The sequence below is a fragment of the Micrasema longulum genome, unplaced genomic scaffold (genome assembly GCF_059751315.1).
Source record: "Micrasema longulum isolate JH-2025_06_02 unplaced genomic scaffold, ASM5975131v1 h1tg000076l, whole genome shotgun sequence".
Taxonomy (NCBI): Eukaryota; Metazoa; Arthropoda; class Insecta; order Trichoptera; family Brachycentridae; genus Micrasema; species Micrasema longulum.
The window spans coordinates 1727143-1746131 of record NW_028277283.1 but is presented as its reverse complement, the minus strand read 5'-3'; the positions used below and the strand labels follow the sequence as shown (position 1 = coordinate 1746131).

At 35.1% G+C, this 18989-nt stretch overlaps 1 protein-coding gene across 3 annotated transcripts in view; it reads right to left on the bottom strand.

Moving 5' to 3' along the window:
- Nucleotides 1-3203: 3203 nt before the first annotated feature.
- The window catches only part of jing (AE binding protein 2 jing), a 194231-nt gene continuing 178445 nt past the window's right edge, over nt 3204-18989 (bottom strand). For 2 of the 3 annotated variants that reach the window (XM_088233072.1, XM_088233089.1), the window contains exons 2-6: nt 10676-13541; nt 7367-7546; nt 5781-5934; nt 4712-4943; nt 3204-3939 (exon numbers count right to left, since the gene is read on the bottom strand). In XM_088233072.1, coding sequence (XP_088089198.1) covers nt 3513-3939; nt 4712-4943; nt 5781-5934; nt 7367-7546; nt 10676-13541 — 3859 coding nt within the window. In that variant the 3' untranslated portion in view covers nt 3204-3512. The remainder of the gene's footprint in view (nt 3940-4711; nt 4944-5780; nt 5935-7366; nt 7547-10675; nt 13542-18989) is intronic. The other variant, XM_088233081.1, reaches the window with a different exon arrangement.

The following is an 18989-nucleotide window of genomic DNA, read 5'->3' as shown; positions in this document are numbered from 1 at the left end:
CAAATTTCGTGAAGGTCGTCCAAAATTGGTTGTTGTTCCGAAAAACACTGATGCTGCAACTGATAATGGAAGATCGTCGTTTGACTTTCCATGAGATTCAGGAATCCTCAGGCATTAGTGGGACCAGCATACATTCAATATTACATAAACATTTGGGTGTCAAAAAGATTTGTTCACGTTGGATTCCACATAATTAGACAATCGCTCACAAAAAAGCCTGTGTCAAATGGTCAAAAGGAATGCTCAAAAAATATGATTACGGTGCTTCAAAACATGTCTACAACATCGTGACAGGTGACAAATCATGGATATATTGGTATGAGCCCGAAATTAAACAGAAGTCGACAAGTATGGGTGTCTCAAGATGGGCAAAATCCAACAAAATTTGTTCGCGGATGAATCACATCAAAACAAATAATCTCCTGTTTTTTTCGGAAAAACTGGACATGTCGCAGCCGTACCTTTGGTGCAATGTAAAACGGTCAATTCTGAATGGTACACAACTATTTGTTTGCCAGAAGCCTTCACAGAAATAAGAAAAACCAACCGCTGACGAAAGATCATTCTCCACCAGGACAATGCGAGCTCTCATTCACTGGCAGAAACAAGTGAATATGTATTTAACCGGTCAAAACATTGAATTAATGACTCATCCGCCGTATAGTCCTAATTTGGCAATGACTTATTTTTATTCCCGAAGATGAAAAATTAATTGCAATGTCAACGTTTTTCGGCACCTGAAGAAGCGGTTGATGCGTTTGAAATGCATGTTTCAGAGGTACCTCAGTCAAGAGTGGCAAAAGTGCTTCAAAAATTCTTTCAAACGAATCGAAAAGTGTATTAATCATCGTAGAGAATATTTCGAAAAACAATAAAGCCATTTTCGATTTTTTTTAAATGTTTTTTTTTTACTATATCCCGAAATGTAAAAAACAACCCTCGTATCTGTCAACTATCAGAGCACTCAACACATTAGAAATTTGGTCAGACAAAATATTGGATAAGGAGTTTTGCAAATACATGCCATTAAATTATAGCTAACAATTTCAGTGTAAATTTAGAAAATAAAACGTACCTTCTTAAGTCTTAATAAAAATATTTTCCTACTTATAGTGGTATTCCGAACTTAAAGATAATTTCGACCTTATATTATAATCACATAATTGAAGTGACCAATATTTCTATACATATCTTAGTACTCTTAAACAAGTTTTGGTTATACACAAACATCTACAGATTATTATGTTCAAAATGTTTTCCCATAATTTCTACTACCTTGTCATGAAAGAAAATTTTTACCGAATCTTAAAACATGTTCTTTTTACAGTAAATTACTGAAACAACCGCAATTATAATACATTCATAAGTAAATGATAATCAGTCTGATAAAAGTTTTGATAAAATAAATTTGACTGCACTTACACAAATTAAATTTGCACTATAAATTTTTTAAACAATTATCGGTACTGCTTCGGAAATAGAGATCAAAATTTTGATCACAAATATTTATTTTTCAAAATATTTTCCTACAATTGACATACATAATTTATGGCACAAAACATTTTGCATAAATTAATGATTGCACAAATAAAGGGTAATAATTGTGCAAGGATATCTGAATACGATGCTTTTATTGTATTCAAAATACAATTCATCAAATAATGTGAAACCTAGTTACATTGCTTGAAAATAAATTAGAAATATGATTAGTTTTCTTATATTATTCAGCCTTGGAAAGTCGGTGGAAAGTAAGATTGTAAAAATGTTGACAGTACATATTGGATATCGGTAATTTACGCTATTTGGATCAATTTAGAGTCCTATATTTGATTGCACATATTAAAATATTATTATTATTATTCACAAAGCAACGTAACAAGTGGAAAATGCATTACTGTAAAAAAGAAGAAAAAAAAGCCATAAAAGATTTAAGATTCAATAAAGCAGCACACAATGAAATTATAACCTACATAATACATATTATGTTTGTCTTTAGTAAAATTATTATTAAGTTGGCACCAAAAATATAGTTTATAAGGAAATATTTAAAGAAATTATCACTAATAATAAATGCGTATAGGTGATTTCTTTTCATCATTCAACAAGTGAAGGGATATAATATATAAATTATATATGTATTTATATGTTTTATTAAGGAGTTGTGTATTGACTAAAACTACACTGGAAATTTTACTAAAAAAATAATTTAACTAAGTCTGTTCAAATATAAGAGTATCTTAAATAATATTTTATACTAAATTCTAAAAGATCATTTACTAACTAAAAAAAAGTTATGTGGTCAAATGAACGCCTACAGAAAACCAGAGGTAAATTGTATAGACCTTCGTAGTTTTCTGCGCAACATATATCCGAGATCAAAGTTTTGTTTAGCAGAAACGGGTGCCATACTAGGTGCAGTTGGTGGACTTTGGATCCCATAAGGAAGAAGGGATGTTATGGACGAACACTGTTGTAGAAACAGGTAAAAGCCTGAAGATATGACACCCTTTCCGTTGCGCAATCATTGGAGCTTTCAAATATAATATCAAGACAAAAGATAATACATAACCTAAAAATATTTATCAAAATATTGTATTGATAAGTCCAACGCTAGTACACGATTTGGCAGTGTGTTTGTGTATGAGCTGGCTGTATTCATATAATATGTTTCTGATCCCACGTATCGAGATTAACTCCTAATTATATTTATCGACTGATCCTCTACGAATGTAGCATCCTTTAATGTACAACTCTTATCTAAACCTTTATAAACAGCTAATCACTTCACAACACTCATATCTTACATTTTCACACGCAGAAAAAGCAGATTTACATCATTTCAACTAAATAAATTTACATTATATTACATTGTGCACAAAATTACAGATAAAATAATACAATAAATCTTGAAAATTGTGAGATCTCTATGAATACAAAATGATAATGCGGTTACTCGGAACCTTTACTTAAATCTGTACAGTCTTGGCTATTTACACTATGCGTCATACATTACAGAATATCGTAAGAGATGGCAGTGGTGAAGGAATTAAGATAGTACATATTGATAATCGACATAAAGAGAGAAGTTAAATGATATACACACAAAAGTTACTCTGATAGAAAAATGACTCCAACCAAACATAACCACGAGTAATGTAAGTCTTGTTTTTTTAAATTTAAATTGAAAAGTTAACAATAATTCCTTTTTATTTATAATACAACAATTTCAGTCTTATCTGTGAGAAACATATTACTCATAATCACTATATACGGCAGTCAATAATGACAAAAATTTCTAAAGTGATTGAGCTGTAAATTTTTAATCAAGAAATAAAATACAGAGACCTTAGAATATACATGGTTAAATGGAAAACTACTTTAGTAACATGTACAGCATAGGCAGAGTGGCATCTTTGATATTCCATTTATACACGAAAAAGGCCAATGTGGTGGAAACAAATACGCCTATCCCTATCCACTCTACACAGACGAGATAATATATGCCTCCGTCCCTACAACCGGAAGGCAGACTCTCCCGTGTAACACTTCCCTTGCTTCCGCTTAGCAGCTCCCGTAACTCTTCCACTCCCGTCGTCGTTTGAGTCCACTCGTTTCCTCGACAAACAATTATTATTCATGAAAGAATAATTGGCAGTGTTGGCTTTTACGCTATCAGTCTTGGTATTTTTATTGTGACCGTTACTAGAAACGGAGTTCTTTCTGTTGGCAGCTCGGTGTAATCCGTTCACAGGAACGGCGGGTATTCTGAATTCCGGAGTAGGCTTAGGAAGAATATTTTCCTCGGGAGGCTGCGGCAAGTGACGGTACGAGGAACAGAATCCGGAGTACAAAATGTCTTTAGCTGCCGGGTCTAGTTGGCTCATGCGAACATCTTTTACAGCGACAAAATCTTTTTCGGGTAACCATTCATCGGGTAATCTGAAAAATAAATATTATTATTTAAAATATTTCAAAGTGGATACCTTATTTAAAGAATGAAATTGCACAATTTTATTTATTTGGATGCATGAATTATAATGGCTCATTCAGCTTGGACCAACCTTTCGGCTGGTTTTGGCAGTAGCCAAATGTGTGATTTTTAGCCAAAGTTGGGTAATGCAGAAACTTCGGCCAAACCATAAATATAATACAAAATCAAATCGACAAAAAGGAGTACACGAGATATAGGCGCATCAGCAAAGGCTGCCTGAATAAAAATAATAATAATAAATAACACATTTTTCAATCCAAAATACACAGAATCAAGATAACATTGGCAAAATCCTACCAAAGCCAACCTAACAAATCCTAGTGACAAAATTTAGACCCTAGTATAAAAAATCCCTGTTCAATTATTTTTATCTTAGCAAAGAATTTTACTCAATGTATTATGCTGCAAAAGGTTCATCGAACCATTGATAAATCTTAATCTTTTCTTTTTCCACATCTGCTCTTAAGTGGAGCATGTGGACATCACCAGACATCTCTAGGAGGCCCTATCGTCATCCAGCACTGTCACCTCCTCCCCCGTTAATCCCGAATCCCTTTGTTCCGCCGAATGAAGCCGAAAGATCATCATCGAAGGCAAGAGCCCGCAGGTGTGGAAAAAAGGCAACTCAAGTTAAGGCATCTTGACCTGTTTTGGTGCAAAAACTCAATTCAGCCTCTAATAAAAGTTTGCAAAGCTGCCATACTAAAGCGATTAACTTACACGTTAGGTGGCAGCCAGGTGACGAGGCACTCGGGATGCTGGAGATGGGGGTGCAGGCGGCGAGCTAGCACGCGCGCGGCCATGGTGATGCAGGGCGCGCCGCGCTCCCGCTCGTACAGGCCGCGCAGGGGCGCCACACCCGCCGCGCCGCCCGCGCGCCACATGCCCGTGCGCACCAGCCGGTACTGCAGCCCTTCCATTATACCCGCATCGAAGAAGTCAAATATGCGCGCTGCAAGTAACACAAGTTCACTTATTACATCATGATAATTTCAACACATTTTATTGAATAAAATACACTCAAATCTGTTGGACTGTCCATATCTGTTATAATTTACCTGTTAACCGAGTATGACAAAATATTCTGTCATTCAAAAAAGCATTTGTAGCAGGTATGACAAAACATTCCGTCAAGACCTTTCTAAAATTACCGTCGCATGGGCGCGACGAGCTATGGCTTATTTTGTTTGTGTATCATATATAAATTACGTGTGATTATTACACATAATATTATATGTAAAGCGATTATTACAGTGGGCATGATGAAGTAACTGGATTACAAAAGACGCCACGCTTCCAGTCTAGAGATCGCCAAAAACTTTGTATTTTTAGGGTGTATAGCGATCGAATCCTCACACGCATATTTTTTTTTTTTTTATGTTTTAAATGACAGATAAAATATGTATGTTAATTCTGGAAAAACTGTTTTTTTTTCATTACTTTTTGATACTTTTGTTGCTGACTGACAGCTGTTGACCAGGTGTTAATAAATAGTATTTATTTTCGAAAGTTTCTTTATAGTCCTTCAATTGAACGTTTATAAGTTACTATAATTATTTTTTTTGTGAAATAATACTTTATGGTTGGAAGAAAAATGTTTTTTCAAAAGTGCATAATCGTTATACTATAAACAGCCAAGGGGGTATGAAATATCACAGTGTATGAAATGTAATATAATTTCATGCCAAATTTTTCTGCTAAACGAGATTCCCAGAACTGAAAATGGCAACTTTTTAAATCTATATACACATCATACAAATAACCAATATTCTCAAGAAAATATACATACAATGCTTACCCGTCCAGGGTTGTCTCCTGTAGCGTAGTTTTTTACCATTCCTTTTGATAAGTTTAGGGGCACCATTATCTAAAGACTTCTTGGCACTACCAGTGTTTGTTCCTTGCTCCGTAAAGTGACCATTAACGTGCCTCTGCAGCAGTAACTGTAATCATAAAATAAAATGTCTTGAAATGAGTATAAGTCAATTTATGCAGATTAAATTCCTATCAAAATGGATATTCGGTTTGGGACTTGATCACTAGAGCATAAATGTCACAATTCAGCCAAACGGGGATTAGTTGGATCACGTTCAAATGAAAATAAATACTCATGTCTACAACCATTTTTAAAAATCATATGAAAGGTCATCTTAATTCTTGGAAAACCATAAAATGCAATAATTATAGTCTCGTACAATATTAACTAACTCAAATAATACAATATTTGTTGCAATATTATTGAACATCTTATTTATTGTTTATAATACCAATGCTACAAAACATCGTGATACCCATGCTATGCTATAATAATTATAACATATGAAATGGTCGGACTTATCATGCGGGTATCGAAACGATTTAAACATGCAGAGACATATGAAAAACTTTATAAAACATTTGTTCATCCTGTATACTGTACTCCTATTTGGTCACCTTACTATAATCTTAGTATTAATAGACTAGAAAAGGTCCAACAAAAATTCTTTAAACAGGTCGATTACCGGTTAAACCTTAACTTCTCTAACTATATTGAAAGTATGCAGTACCATGGAATAAACTGTTGTAAAAATCGAAGAATAATGTTGGACCGGTTATTTTTATACAAATGAATAAATAATAAAATTGATTCTCCTAATCTACTTAAAAGAATTCCATTCCGTGTGCCACATCTAGACCGAGAAGACAAAATCTTCTGTTTTGCAACCATTTTTTTAAAACAATCTACAATATATATAGAATATACGAGCAATATAACAATAGATTTACAGAGGTTGATATTTTTTATGACAATGTATGTAAATTTAAGTAAAAAAATCATAGAAATATTGAGAGAAGCAGATATTTAATTAATTTTATTGTTATATACATTTTTTTCATTTCTTATCTTTTACATTTGTTATATTTAACATAATTAAAATTATTGCCTTAAGTGTAAACCATTTTTTGGTGTGTCCTACACTAATATACAAAGAAATTGACAATATTTCTGTACATACTGTTTGTTTACCCAATAATATAAATACATAATTAAACAGAAATATTTAATACATTTATAAAATGTATCAAAATATAAAAAAGCTACAAATAACAATATCGAATCAATAAATGAAACAAAAATTACAAACAATTTTTTTCTTGTTAATATTGCATGTCTTCATATTCCTGCCATGAATTTAACGTCAAATGAATAAATATGTAAGTGTTTATTATTCAAAAATCTATTGAACTTCTTGAGACATAAAATATGTTTTATGAAATTCCAATTATTAATAAAAAGATTCAACTTACTTTCTGTGCCTCAATCAATCTGATTACTGTGATCAAAACAGTGGAAAATATTACACAAATATGTATTTACTTTGTAAGGATTATTACCTGAGTATTGAATCTCAGCCCACAGTCATCCACAATGCACCTGAACAACTTATTCCCTCCGTGAGACAAGACATGACGCTCTAGCCAGCAGCGGGAACAGGATGGGCGATTGTAAACCTTGCACCCGTGCCACAGGCAAGTGTACGTCTCGCAACCAGCCTGAGTATTCACGTGAGACTCCTGGAACATTGATAAGGAACAAATTAAACTTCCATTCCATTGTTCAAATAGGCAAACACACGCCCTTGCGCTTACAATTTAAAAGGAAAGAGATTTAACAATGTTTGCTGTTTGAGTCAACACTAATTTTTTTATCCTAAAATTAAAATATTTGTATAAAATTTTCAGTTACCTTTGTTGGTTACATAATACCAATCATGTTACAAATTAAATTTTGTACAAATATTTTCATTTTCGTATAAAAACATTAAAATTAAGGCATGGACAAATATTGCTAAGTCTCCTTCTTACCTACTCATTTTAATATTTATCATGGTCCATAGAAAATTTTTGAGTAATCAATAAGCCCTCCAAGAAATATAATGCACCAATACGATCAAGACTCAGGCAAAAAATGCTGAACACCGTCCAAGTAGAACCGAAGATCCAATAAATTTTATTTTAAATTTATTTAAATTTACATGATCGAGTGAATTTTACATTTTTTATTCTTCAAAAAGCAAAAGTGGAGAAGTTTCTAAAGTAGACTATCCTGCCATATTCTCACATAATAGTTACAGCAACTAGAAGAAACATACATATTGCAGTAATTATCATTAGCCTTCTATATTATGTTGTTAGCAAGGCAGAAAATAAAACAATTCCCATGAACGAAAAACTATTCCTGGCGTTGTGATTGATGTGAAAATACACTGATGTTGAAAAAAAATAATAATACACTTGACACTCCAGAACCTGCCTATGAGCCAGTGGAGTGGCTACATCTGCAAAAAATATTATTTACCTTTGATGTACGTGAATTTAACATGCATTTCAAATATCAAATATTATGTATATTTTTTTTAAAAAACAGCATAATTAAAAAAATAAAAAATAAGTAGGTACATAACAATTTGCAAAAATAAAGTGTTTTGGGAAATGACAAACACAATACTATATGTTGTGGTCTAGAACGGATGTTCGTAAAAGTTGTTCCGCGGAAGAGGCACGGGGGTTCCGAGAGTAAGGAAGTATTGTCGTAGAAAACAGGCAGTCGACGCTTTTATCGGTAAATATCTTCACCTATGAAAAATGTTGCTCGCGCATACAGAATCCATTTGCAGATCAGACCAAATCATCAATATTAAACTGAGCCAGAATATGAGAATTTGATCGACCTTGAGAATTCATCTTTTCTAAAACAAAATTCGAATTAGGATCCGACTTAAAGAAGATCGGATCCCTGCAGTCGTTGAGAAGGCTATCATGGTTCTGCTACAGTAAGACTTAGCGATGTGGGGCTAGCTAACACTAAAAACAAGTTCAGAATTAGACTGGATGCCGCTCCAGATCTCTGAATTCAATTATCGGACATTAAACATAATTTTAGTGCTATTATAAGTAAAACTGGGTAAAATTTCATTCTTCGCAATAAAAACACGCAGTAAAGATTTTAAAATCAAAATATAATCATTCTTTTGAAGTAGAACATTACAACACGCAAACTTAACAACAGGTCTTAAAAAGAACATTTTTGACAAAAAAAAAAGGGTAGATCAAAGGGTACCATGCCCAAAAAACTTTGAGAACCACTGGTCTAGAAGACAATATGCTAATTGCATAATTTTTCAGGAGAGCAGTTTAAAGTTTGACAAGTTGCTTTTTTGTCTCTGTTTGCATGTCACTTGTTATGAACATGCAACTACAATTTGGGAAGAGATAAAAAATTAGTGTTCTAGTGAGTGCAAATGGTAAGACTCATTTAGTACATTTAACGTTATAATGTCAAAACCATTTTTTTGTGCTTAGCACGTTTGTCTTCTAGATCATCGATATGTAGATTGGAAGTTAACGCACATGAAATAGTTTTCAGAGATTATTTCAGATATAACTTCGAAGTAAAATGGCCAGAATAAATTATAAAATTTATGTAAAGGGCTGACATACTTTTAAGCTGTTCAGCATTATGATACTCCTTCTTGCGTAAGAAACAGAGAAACCAAAGCTGAGTGAATTGTGTCCTCAAAATTGATATAAAAAATATTTCAATATAAAATTAATAGTTTCTAGTACATTATACTGTTAGTTTTTATTGAGTATAAAAAATAATATTTATATTTTAGTGACTTTCTCATTTCATTCCCTTATCCACGATTGATGGTGCATAAGGTGCTGTAATAGAAACACTATTTGTAGCGAAAGTAAAATGAATTCAATGCTTCTGCATTAATATGAAATACATATTATGAGAAAAAAACATGTTAGAGAAATATTTTATGGCGACTCAGTTGGGAATTGAACCCAGGATAGTAAATATGCTTTAAAACCAGTTCAAAGTGATATGGTATATAACTCATTAGGCAAAGTAAATTAATTTCACAAGAATACTCAATTATGGCTATCACTGCCCTAGACTTTCCAAAAAAAATTTATGGTATAATAATAATTGTCTCAATTGTAATACTATTAATAAGTAGTTGTAAATATAACAATATCCTTTAGCAAGTTCAATACCGTGAAAAAACATTGCGATTTTCTAAAAAAAAAGATAAAAAATAAATTTGAATGCTGTTTATTTTGTGTTGTAGATTAATACTAGAAAACCTATTTTTACTATTGTATGCATCTATACGAATTTAATTGTGGCAGTTATGCACGGCGTATTCGCTGTATTGCATTGCCACAACTCGTGTAAGTCTCATTTGCTGTATTGGATTTAGGGATATATGTGATATTGCTCGCTTCTTTAGTGGGGATGATTCATTTGCGGCGTTGAATTTAATCGAATGCAAGCAGTCTATTAGTCAATTTCGAAATTTAAATATACCGATCATTGCGGCTTGTCCAATTCAACTGAAAAGCCAAAAAAACATATTTGGATTTTTTCTCGGACTCATACACGGTATTAAATTTACATTTATGATATAATGTGTGTACAGTCCATTTAAATCTTTAATAAACTTTTCTTATGTGTGCGTGAGACAACATTTTCAAATAAAATATTTTAGTTGCCTGCTGACACAAATAAAATTTGTATGTTTACTCGGTTCACTGACACGCACTAATACATTAACATAGGTTTATCAAACATTCAAACGCACTGTATGAACTTATATAAAAATTAATAACCCAATTGGTAAAAATGCTTACTTGTAAATGTTCCGACAAGTTTGAGCTGTCATTAAAATACAGAGTACAGTCATTCCACCGACAATACTTAGTGTCTGAAGAACTTGAGCCAGCATTAGTTCTATTTCTGGGGTCATGGTGAACATTCTTCTTAGCAGGGAATCTTATAGTTTTCGGTTGGGATAGTATGGGACTCTTTGGGCAAGTTGAAACCTCCTCCGTCGCACTTATGTCGACTGTGAGTAGAGATTCATCGTCTATCTCTTTACTCGCTTCTGATGGCGAGTCAATAGAAGAAGTCTCACAAGTAACATTCAGATCCAAGCTTGTTGTTTCTGGACTACTTTTGCTTTCATCGAATGTGATTGAACTATCTTCTAGCTTACTATTATCTAATTCAGTTGATATCGAGTCCGCAGAATCATCTCTACTTATCCTGAGAGACGGTGGTGGTGGGGCACAAGGTTCCTCCTCATTGTTTCTGATCACTTCAGTCACTTTAGTCACTTCAGTCACTTCGTTCGCTTTAATTGGACTACTCTCATTAGCACTCTTAGAACACGTGATAGCACTTGGTAATATCCTAATAGGTGAGGCTTGTGAGACAACAGTATCAACTATAGAATTCAATCTAGGCACAGAATATTTGGTTGTAGAATTAGACACACAAATGTCCACTTTAGCACTGCTGTTTTCAACACTCGATGTAATAATATTTATTTGTGAATTTGACACAACAGTATTTGAAACAGTTTCACTTGCTAGCGAAATTTTTGGTATTGAGGGTTGGGTTGGCGTTAAGAAAACACGGTTCATATCACCTAATTTTAAAGGCGAAATTGGTATACTACAGGTAGGCATTGACAACCCTGATAAATTATTGCTAATGTTGGGGTTCATGTGTACATTGGAATGGACGGGAGCTGTTAACACCACATTTCCATTAAATGTTTGCGGCATCCCTGTATTGGTTTGCGTGGTAACTACACTACCAACTGGATTCAAAATAAACCCAGAAGAAGAAACGAACATGGGATGGTTCAGATTCATTGTGAAGTTTGGTTTCGAAACCATGACTGTTGGCATAGCTGTAGATATGTTCTTCTGCGTAGTATAAGACACATTAGTTGTACTGGTCGCGGTCATCTGTTTAGTCATGAGTCCAGGTAGATTTGGATGCATTGGCCCATTTATCTTAAGGATGGTTCCATTGATAAACATTTGCGTGGTCTGCTGGTTTACAATGCTATCTGTCCTTTGAATTATATTTTGGGTAGAAAGGGGTAGCACTGTATTCTGACCCTTGTAATTGGGTATCTGCACAAGAGCACCATTTAAATTCTGAACCAACGGTAACATGAACTGACCATTGATTTTGGTCGGACTGGAAATGTTGACGTGATTATTAATTCTTCCCGCATGCGGTTCCGCGTGTGAGAGCTGATGCAGGTTTTGTTGAGGTATTCTAATTGCTGTGAGCATTACAGTAGGTTGAGGCACTGTTAAATTGGAGGTGGGTGGATTTGTTATTGATTTAACTAAATTTTCAGTTCTCTGAGTTGTAACTACATTTAAATTGTTTGTCGTCACATTTGAATTAGAATATTGAATATGTGCTTGGTGATTAAAGCAAGGCACTCCATTATTTTCACTAGACACTTGAATAGATTTATTTAAATTTCCCGTTAAGAGTTTATTTTCTCCCGGTGGTACTTTCATAAATATATTACGCATGTGATTATGAATTGATACTAGATTTCTAGTATCAGATGGCAATGGAGTAGAACTATTTAAAGACATATCTGGTGAACTGCTGACAGTTAGTGAATTATTTATTTCCATACAGTTTGTCATGGTGCTTTTATTGGAAATATTAGAATTACCATTAGATTGGAAAGAGACTGGTTTTTGGGGTAGACTTTTTATCTGCATACTTTTGGTTTTTAAAACCTTAAGAGCTGTTGATTTTTTAACCTCTGTCGTTCTTGTTCTTTTTACGGCCAACTTAGCAGCACCATTGCCTCTGCTTTTTAACTCTTTTACGGGTTTATTTCCAAAATCAGTTAAAGTCTTATTAACATCAGTCTTCTGAGCAATTATAGGCCTAAAACTACTTTTAGAATTTGAAATTGGATTTAAGCCAGGAAGCGGTTTTCTATCTTGCTGTTTTTGAGATAAACTATTGGAAAATATTTCCACATTACCCTTCAAATTTCTATGCACAGAATCCAAACCAATTTTACCTTCCACTATATCTGAGTTCAGCAAGACTTTCGGGTTCAGCGTCTGAGAAAGGTACATGATATATTTATCAAAGTTATTATCAGATGCTTTAGTTACGGCAGATTGCGGAACTCTACTCTTTACATCGGTGGCTCGGTTGATCCACGCTTGGATATCCCGCTTCAGACCGTTGCTGGGTTTCGCATGAGACTTGAAGTATTCCGTAATCCGGCCTTGCTGAATCTTGAGCTGGCTTTCTTGGTCCGCAACTTTGTGGATGATATGCTTAGGGATAGAGGAAATCTGGGCCAAGCAGTCGGGGTCGGGCCGTGCGGAGGGCATTTCGGGAAGAGCGCAGCAGGGGGAGGAAGCGTCGCGCGGTCCACCGTCAGCCGGGAGGTTGTTGTTGTGGTTGGCAGCGTCCTGAGTGAGCAGCTTGGCGGCGAGGAGGGAGTCGAGGGTACTGCCCTTCTCGGGGCGCGGTCTCTTGCTAGCCCAGGGCCAGGCGGGCTGGCTGGGCCCCGCACCGCCCCCCGGGCCCCCCTCGGACACGCAGCCCGAGCTGGAGGAGGACGGGCTGTAGGGCGAGCCGGGCTCGGTGATGTCGCTCCCGCTGCTGCCGCTACAGTCCGTGCAGCCGCTCAGCACACACACGGCCACTCCGCTGGAAAAAAAAACAGAGTCGTTTAACAAACATTCATACTACGACAAAAACAATAGTTAGTTAGAAACTGAGATGAATTATGACAAAAAAATTTTGGAGTGGTACAATGAGCTCTTTCAATTTGTCCAAAAATAAAATTGAATTAGTTTTATATAAAAGGAAAATGTATTAACTAAGACTGTTTAAACGCAAATATTTTATTAAATGACAGGATGAGATCAGTGAGGGTGTTTTAGATATAATTATGTTTGTAATTGCCGAAAGAAAATATAAAGACAAATAAATAGTCACAGCAGTCAACTAACAAACAGCCGCGGACGACGGCGTCCGTAGCGCCACTGAACGATAGCGGGCGTCGTACGAACTACGCGCAACTACGCGACGCACTGCAACCACGAGGTAATCGCACCAAAACGCGCAGAGTGGGGAGAAAATGCAAGAGTAGGATGCATTTACGCCGACGTCACAGTGACGAAACGAGACAAAGCAAGAAGACGAAAAGAGACATCTCCGTTCACGTCTACTTTTCACTTTTCACTATAAGAGGAAAAGAGACAACAAGTTTTCATCGTTACGAGGATGAAACTCGTCGTAAAAGTGAAAAGTTTATATTTAGTCGACGGCACTCTACAAAAAGAGAAGTACTTGCTCATCGAGCTAATTGTTGGCGTACTATTTATGTAAATGGTTTATCTTCTACATGGCATTATTTTAGCAGTTTTGTAACTTGAATTGATAGTGAAATGGGGTAGGCCTGACGAGACGAGCACATGGCGGCGTGGGCGCGAGAGAAGGAGACGCCTAGATAGACAAGACAGTGGCGCCGCGGCGGCAACAAACCGAACTAGCGCGGGGTTATCGAGTCAGATGACTTAAATTTGGTATAAAAGTCAAGTTCTACCGGCGAGGAACGGGGTGGGGAAAGCGGGTGACAAGATGAAAACATTCCCGCGGGGTCAGGTGTCACGAACACGAACACGAACTACCGACTCCCGACTACGGACTCCCGACTACGGACTCCCGACTACGGACTCTACGTTACGCATACCACATGCTGGATCATTGGATAACCATATTATTAACGATAGTTATTATTTATATGGTCCGCCAATCGAATTATGCGAGTACCTACGTTTCAAACTTGTCACAAACTGCGACTCTCGTACTCTTGTCGCATACATAATTTTAAATCAAGCATTTTATTTAATCTATTCATCAATAATGTGGATACGGCAAAAATTGATTTTAGAAACATAAATTATTATGGATATTTTTTGTAAAATTCATCTCAAGGGCTGTATATTACATATTATGTAAACCTCCACGGACAAGCTATGCTTATATGGGTTTTTTATCCTGTTTTTTTTAAATGACATGTACTGTCAATCTATGCATAAGAAAAAAAACCAATAAAAACCAATACACAAAAAATAATACAAACGAATTCAACTTGAAAAAAAAATTACAAAGTATTACAAACGGTATACTTAAAATACTTAGATAAATAAAAATAAGATTAAAGAAGTATGTTAGGAATGTTAAAAATCATATTTTTTTCTCTCTTGTTTTATTAAATGTAAACCAAATTATTGAGTTTGCTGTTGTAAAATTATTATTATGTTTCTAATTCATATAATATTATTGATGATATACTCGTATGTCTATGTTAACTAATTATTCGTCCCAAATCAACACAGGACTTTTGGTCCCATGGAGTTGGGATTTATGTCTCAAAAAAGTGTAATAAACTGTTTATAAGTAAATAAATAAATAAATAAATATTGAAGGCCCATAATACAGGTACTACTGTCTTATGCTAAGAGATAAGTAGTGGTATTCTGAATCTTCTCTACCCCCTACAGATTGATTCATTTTGGAATTTGTATTTTTTGCAAGAGTTTACAATTTGCTTCATATCTGACCACGCTGATTATTGAACGTCAAATAAATATGAACACGCGAAATAAAGCATGATGATTTTCATTTAGAACATTATGGAGACCTTAGACCCGAAACACTTAATCAGGTTGAATTGACCAAACCGTATTAGTTTTTTAACAGTTTTATACATCATTTGACGTTTAATTATCACAATATATGAAGCAAAGTGTCGTCGAATTAAAAAAAATAAATACCCAAATTTATCACTCTCTAGAGGGCAGAGAAGATTCAAAATACCACCCAAGGGCTTCACAACAATTCAAATATAAATCATCATTTTTGTGAAAAAGCTTCAGCTAACAAAGATAATAATAAAAAAAACAATTCTAACTGTTGTATATCACTAAATTTGTTAATTTCTATAATATCTACAAGATACATAACAAATAATAAGCTGAAATAATTAAGTTAAAAAAAAAATCTGTAGATAAGAGATTTAGAAAAGTAGAATCGATATTACAATCATTTTCATTTTAAAGGATTTTTGCATCATTGTTTTTATTATTTACTACGTCAAATTTAAAAATTAGTTTACCTAAAATTCACATATTCAAGTACAATAATCAAATAATGCAACACACAAAAATATGTACATAGTGATTGAAAGAGTGTGATTTAAAATTATAACACCAAAAGCGGGTCAGTATTCACACCATACGAATGTAATATTGGTTTGGGATTCATTAGTCTCGCGGTGTTAGCGTTTGTATATTTAGACTTCATATATAAAATAATGGATAAATTCTATAAGCATTATGAAAAGGAGAAGAGAAGAATAGGGAAGAGACCATTGCGGGAGACTGCTGCAAAATATTGCATAGATTTATATACTATTCGTGTCGTCCAGACGTGTATTAAAATTTATGTTGATGTAGTACTTTTTATTTTTAGTATTCTTTAATAATATGTATGCTTTCACTCTCCATTATGTTATGTCCTAACTCAACACGGGTCTCTTGGCCTCATAGAGTTAGGGATACGTTTTTTTTTTGTAATATGTATCTTTATATGAATAAATAAAAATGTGGTATTGAAGATGCAAGGAAACGACCCTTTAACATTTTAAATCCGAACTTCTGACATCGTTGATTGGTCCGGACATTGACCGTCGCTCAAACGACGTCGATCAATTGGTTGGGTTGTACAATGAGGTACTATCTAACCTGATAGACAAACATGCACCATTTACTACGAAAACTATTCGAAAAAGGAAATCTGATGCATGGTTTGACGAAAATTGTCGACTCAAAAAAAAAGAGCTAAGACGTCTAGAACGCAAATACAGAAACACACTGTCAACTTTGGACCGATCAATATGGTTAGATATGCAAGCCTCTTATAGGACATTTATAAAAGAAATAAAATCTAGTTTCTGGTGTACAAAAATCACTGAACAGAAAAAGTCTCCAAAACAACTCTGGCGAAGCCTTCAATCTGTTCGTGGTGACTGTATAGCAGAGACATCTAACACAAGCGCTACTGCCACTGATTTTGCCGACTTTTTTACAAATAAAGTCGAAAAAATCAGACTGGCGTGTAGTTCAGCGAAAAAACCTGTAATTTTAGATAATGCCCTTCAAAAATTCAGTAAATTTGAACCAACGTCTATAAATGAGGTTAAAAAAATTGTTGCAGCATTACCCAACAAACAATGTATATTAGATCCGATGCCAACATGGCTTTTGAAAAAATGCATTAACGTATTAGCTCCATTTTTAACAGATTTATTTAATACATCCATGGAGCGCAGCATTGTTCCGAGAGCCATAAAAAAAGCAAATGTAACTCCACTTTTAAAAAATTCCCAACTAGATGTGGAAGATCTTTCCAGTTTTCGCCCTATTTCAAATCTTCCCATCGTATCAAAAATACTAGAAAAAATAGTTTCTCACAGGCTCGTTAACTATATCGAGCGGAATTCTTTATTTTCGGTAAGGCAATCGGCATACCGACGTTTTCATTCCACGGAGACGGGAGTGATAAGAGTACTGTCTGACATTATAACGTCGGTGGACTCTGGTAATCTGGTGTTGATGGCTCTTCTGGACATGAGTGCTGCATTTGATACTGTAGACCATAATATTTTGCTTGAACGTCTGGAGAAAACTTATGGTATCCGTGATCAGGCACATATGTGGTTCAGTTCATATCTTAATAAAAGAGAATATGCAGTCGTGTTCCAGGGTAAAAGCTCAACCAACTTTCGAGTGTCTACAGGAGTGCCTCAAGGGTCAGTACTCGGACCACTTCTCTATCTCCTTTACACTAAAGATATAGAGAACATTATCAAAGAATGTGGATTGTGGTCGCACTGCTATGCAGATGATACGCAGATTTATTTTTATTGCAAACCAGGCGAGAGAAGTGTGCTTGTCAATTTAATTGATGGATGCATCAAGAAAATAGGAAACTGGATGGCTGAAAACAGACTAACATTAAACCCATCAAAAACTGAACAACTGTGGGTGGCTTCAGCCAGACGACAGAATTTGATCCAGGATACGGCTCTACCCAATGTAGGGAGTGCCGTTCTACCCACCGTTAAACTACTGGGAGTTTTACTCAATTCTGACCTATCTCTTGACGCTCAAATTAGTAGAACGATAAGTTCATGCTTCTACCAGCTGAGACAAATTAAATGCATACGCAAAAATTTGCCGGTTGATGCCGCCCGTCAATTAATAAATGCGTTTGTAGTGTCTAGAGTCGATTATTGTAATGGTATCTATGCAGGTCTACCAATGAACAAAATGACTCGCCTACAATCTGTATTGAATGCCGCAGCGAGACTTATTTTCGGAATCTCTAAGTTCAGTCATATCACTCCACTACTTCGGGAACTACACTGGCTACGTTTTCCACAGAGGGTCGAATACAAACTCTGTTGGCTTATGTATAAGTCACTGCACAACTCGGCTCCGGAATATCTAAGGGAACTATGCATTCCAGATGAACTAGCTGACAGGCGTCTCACGCTTAGATCAGCTACGTCTACGGCGAGAGGAAAAGTTATTATACCTCTACGCAAACAGCGCACTAAATTTGGTGAGCGCGCATTTGCGGTCGCAGGCCCTATGGCATGGAATGCTCTCCCAGCAGAGGTGCGAGGCTGTGAAAGTGAAGTGATGTTTCGGAAAAAACTTAAAACCCACTTGTTCTCTAAATCATTTGAATAAATCCGTAGCACGTGACAACAAAATAAATTATTTTAATCAAATTACAAATTTAAAGCTTCAATTAAATTAACTTAACAGTAGAATCACCATGTAAAGCGCCCTTGAGGTATTTTATTACGAAAATGGCGCTATATAAGTTATCCACAATAAATAAATAAATTTAATTAAAATTTACGAAGGAGAATAAGTAGAAGATCAATCTTTAAGACCGGACGATGAAAGCGCTCTTCGGTCAATAAACGAAATGAATCGGGCTGTGGTCCTGTGGCTAGTGTCTCGGACTCACGGACCAAAGGTCCGTGGTTCGAATCTTAACTTGATTCCCATTTTC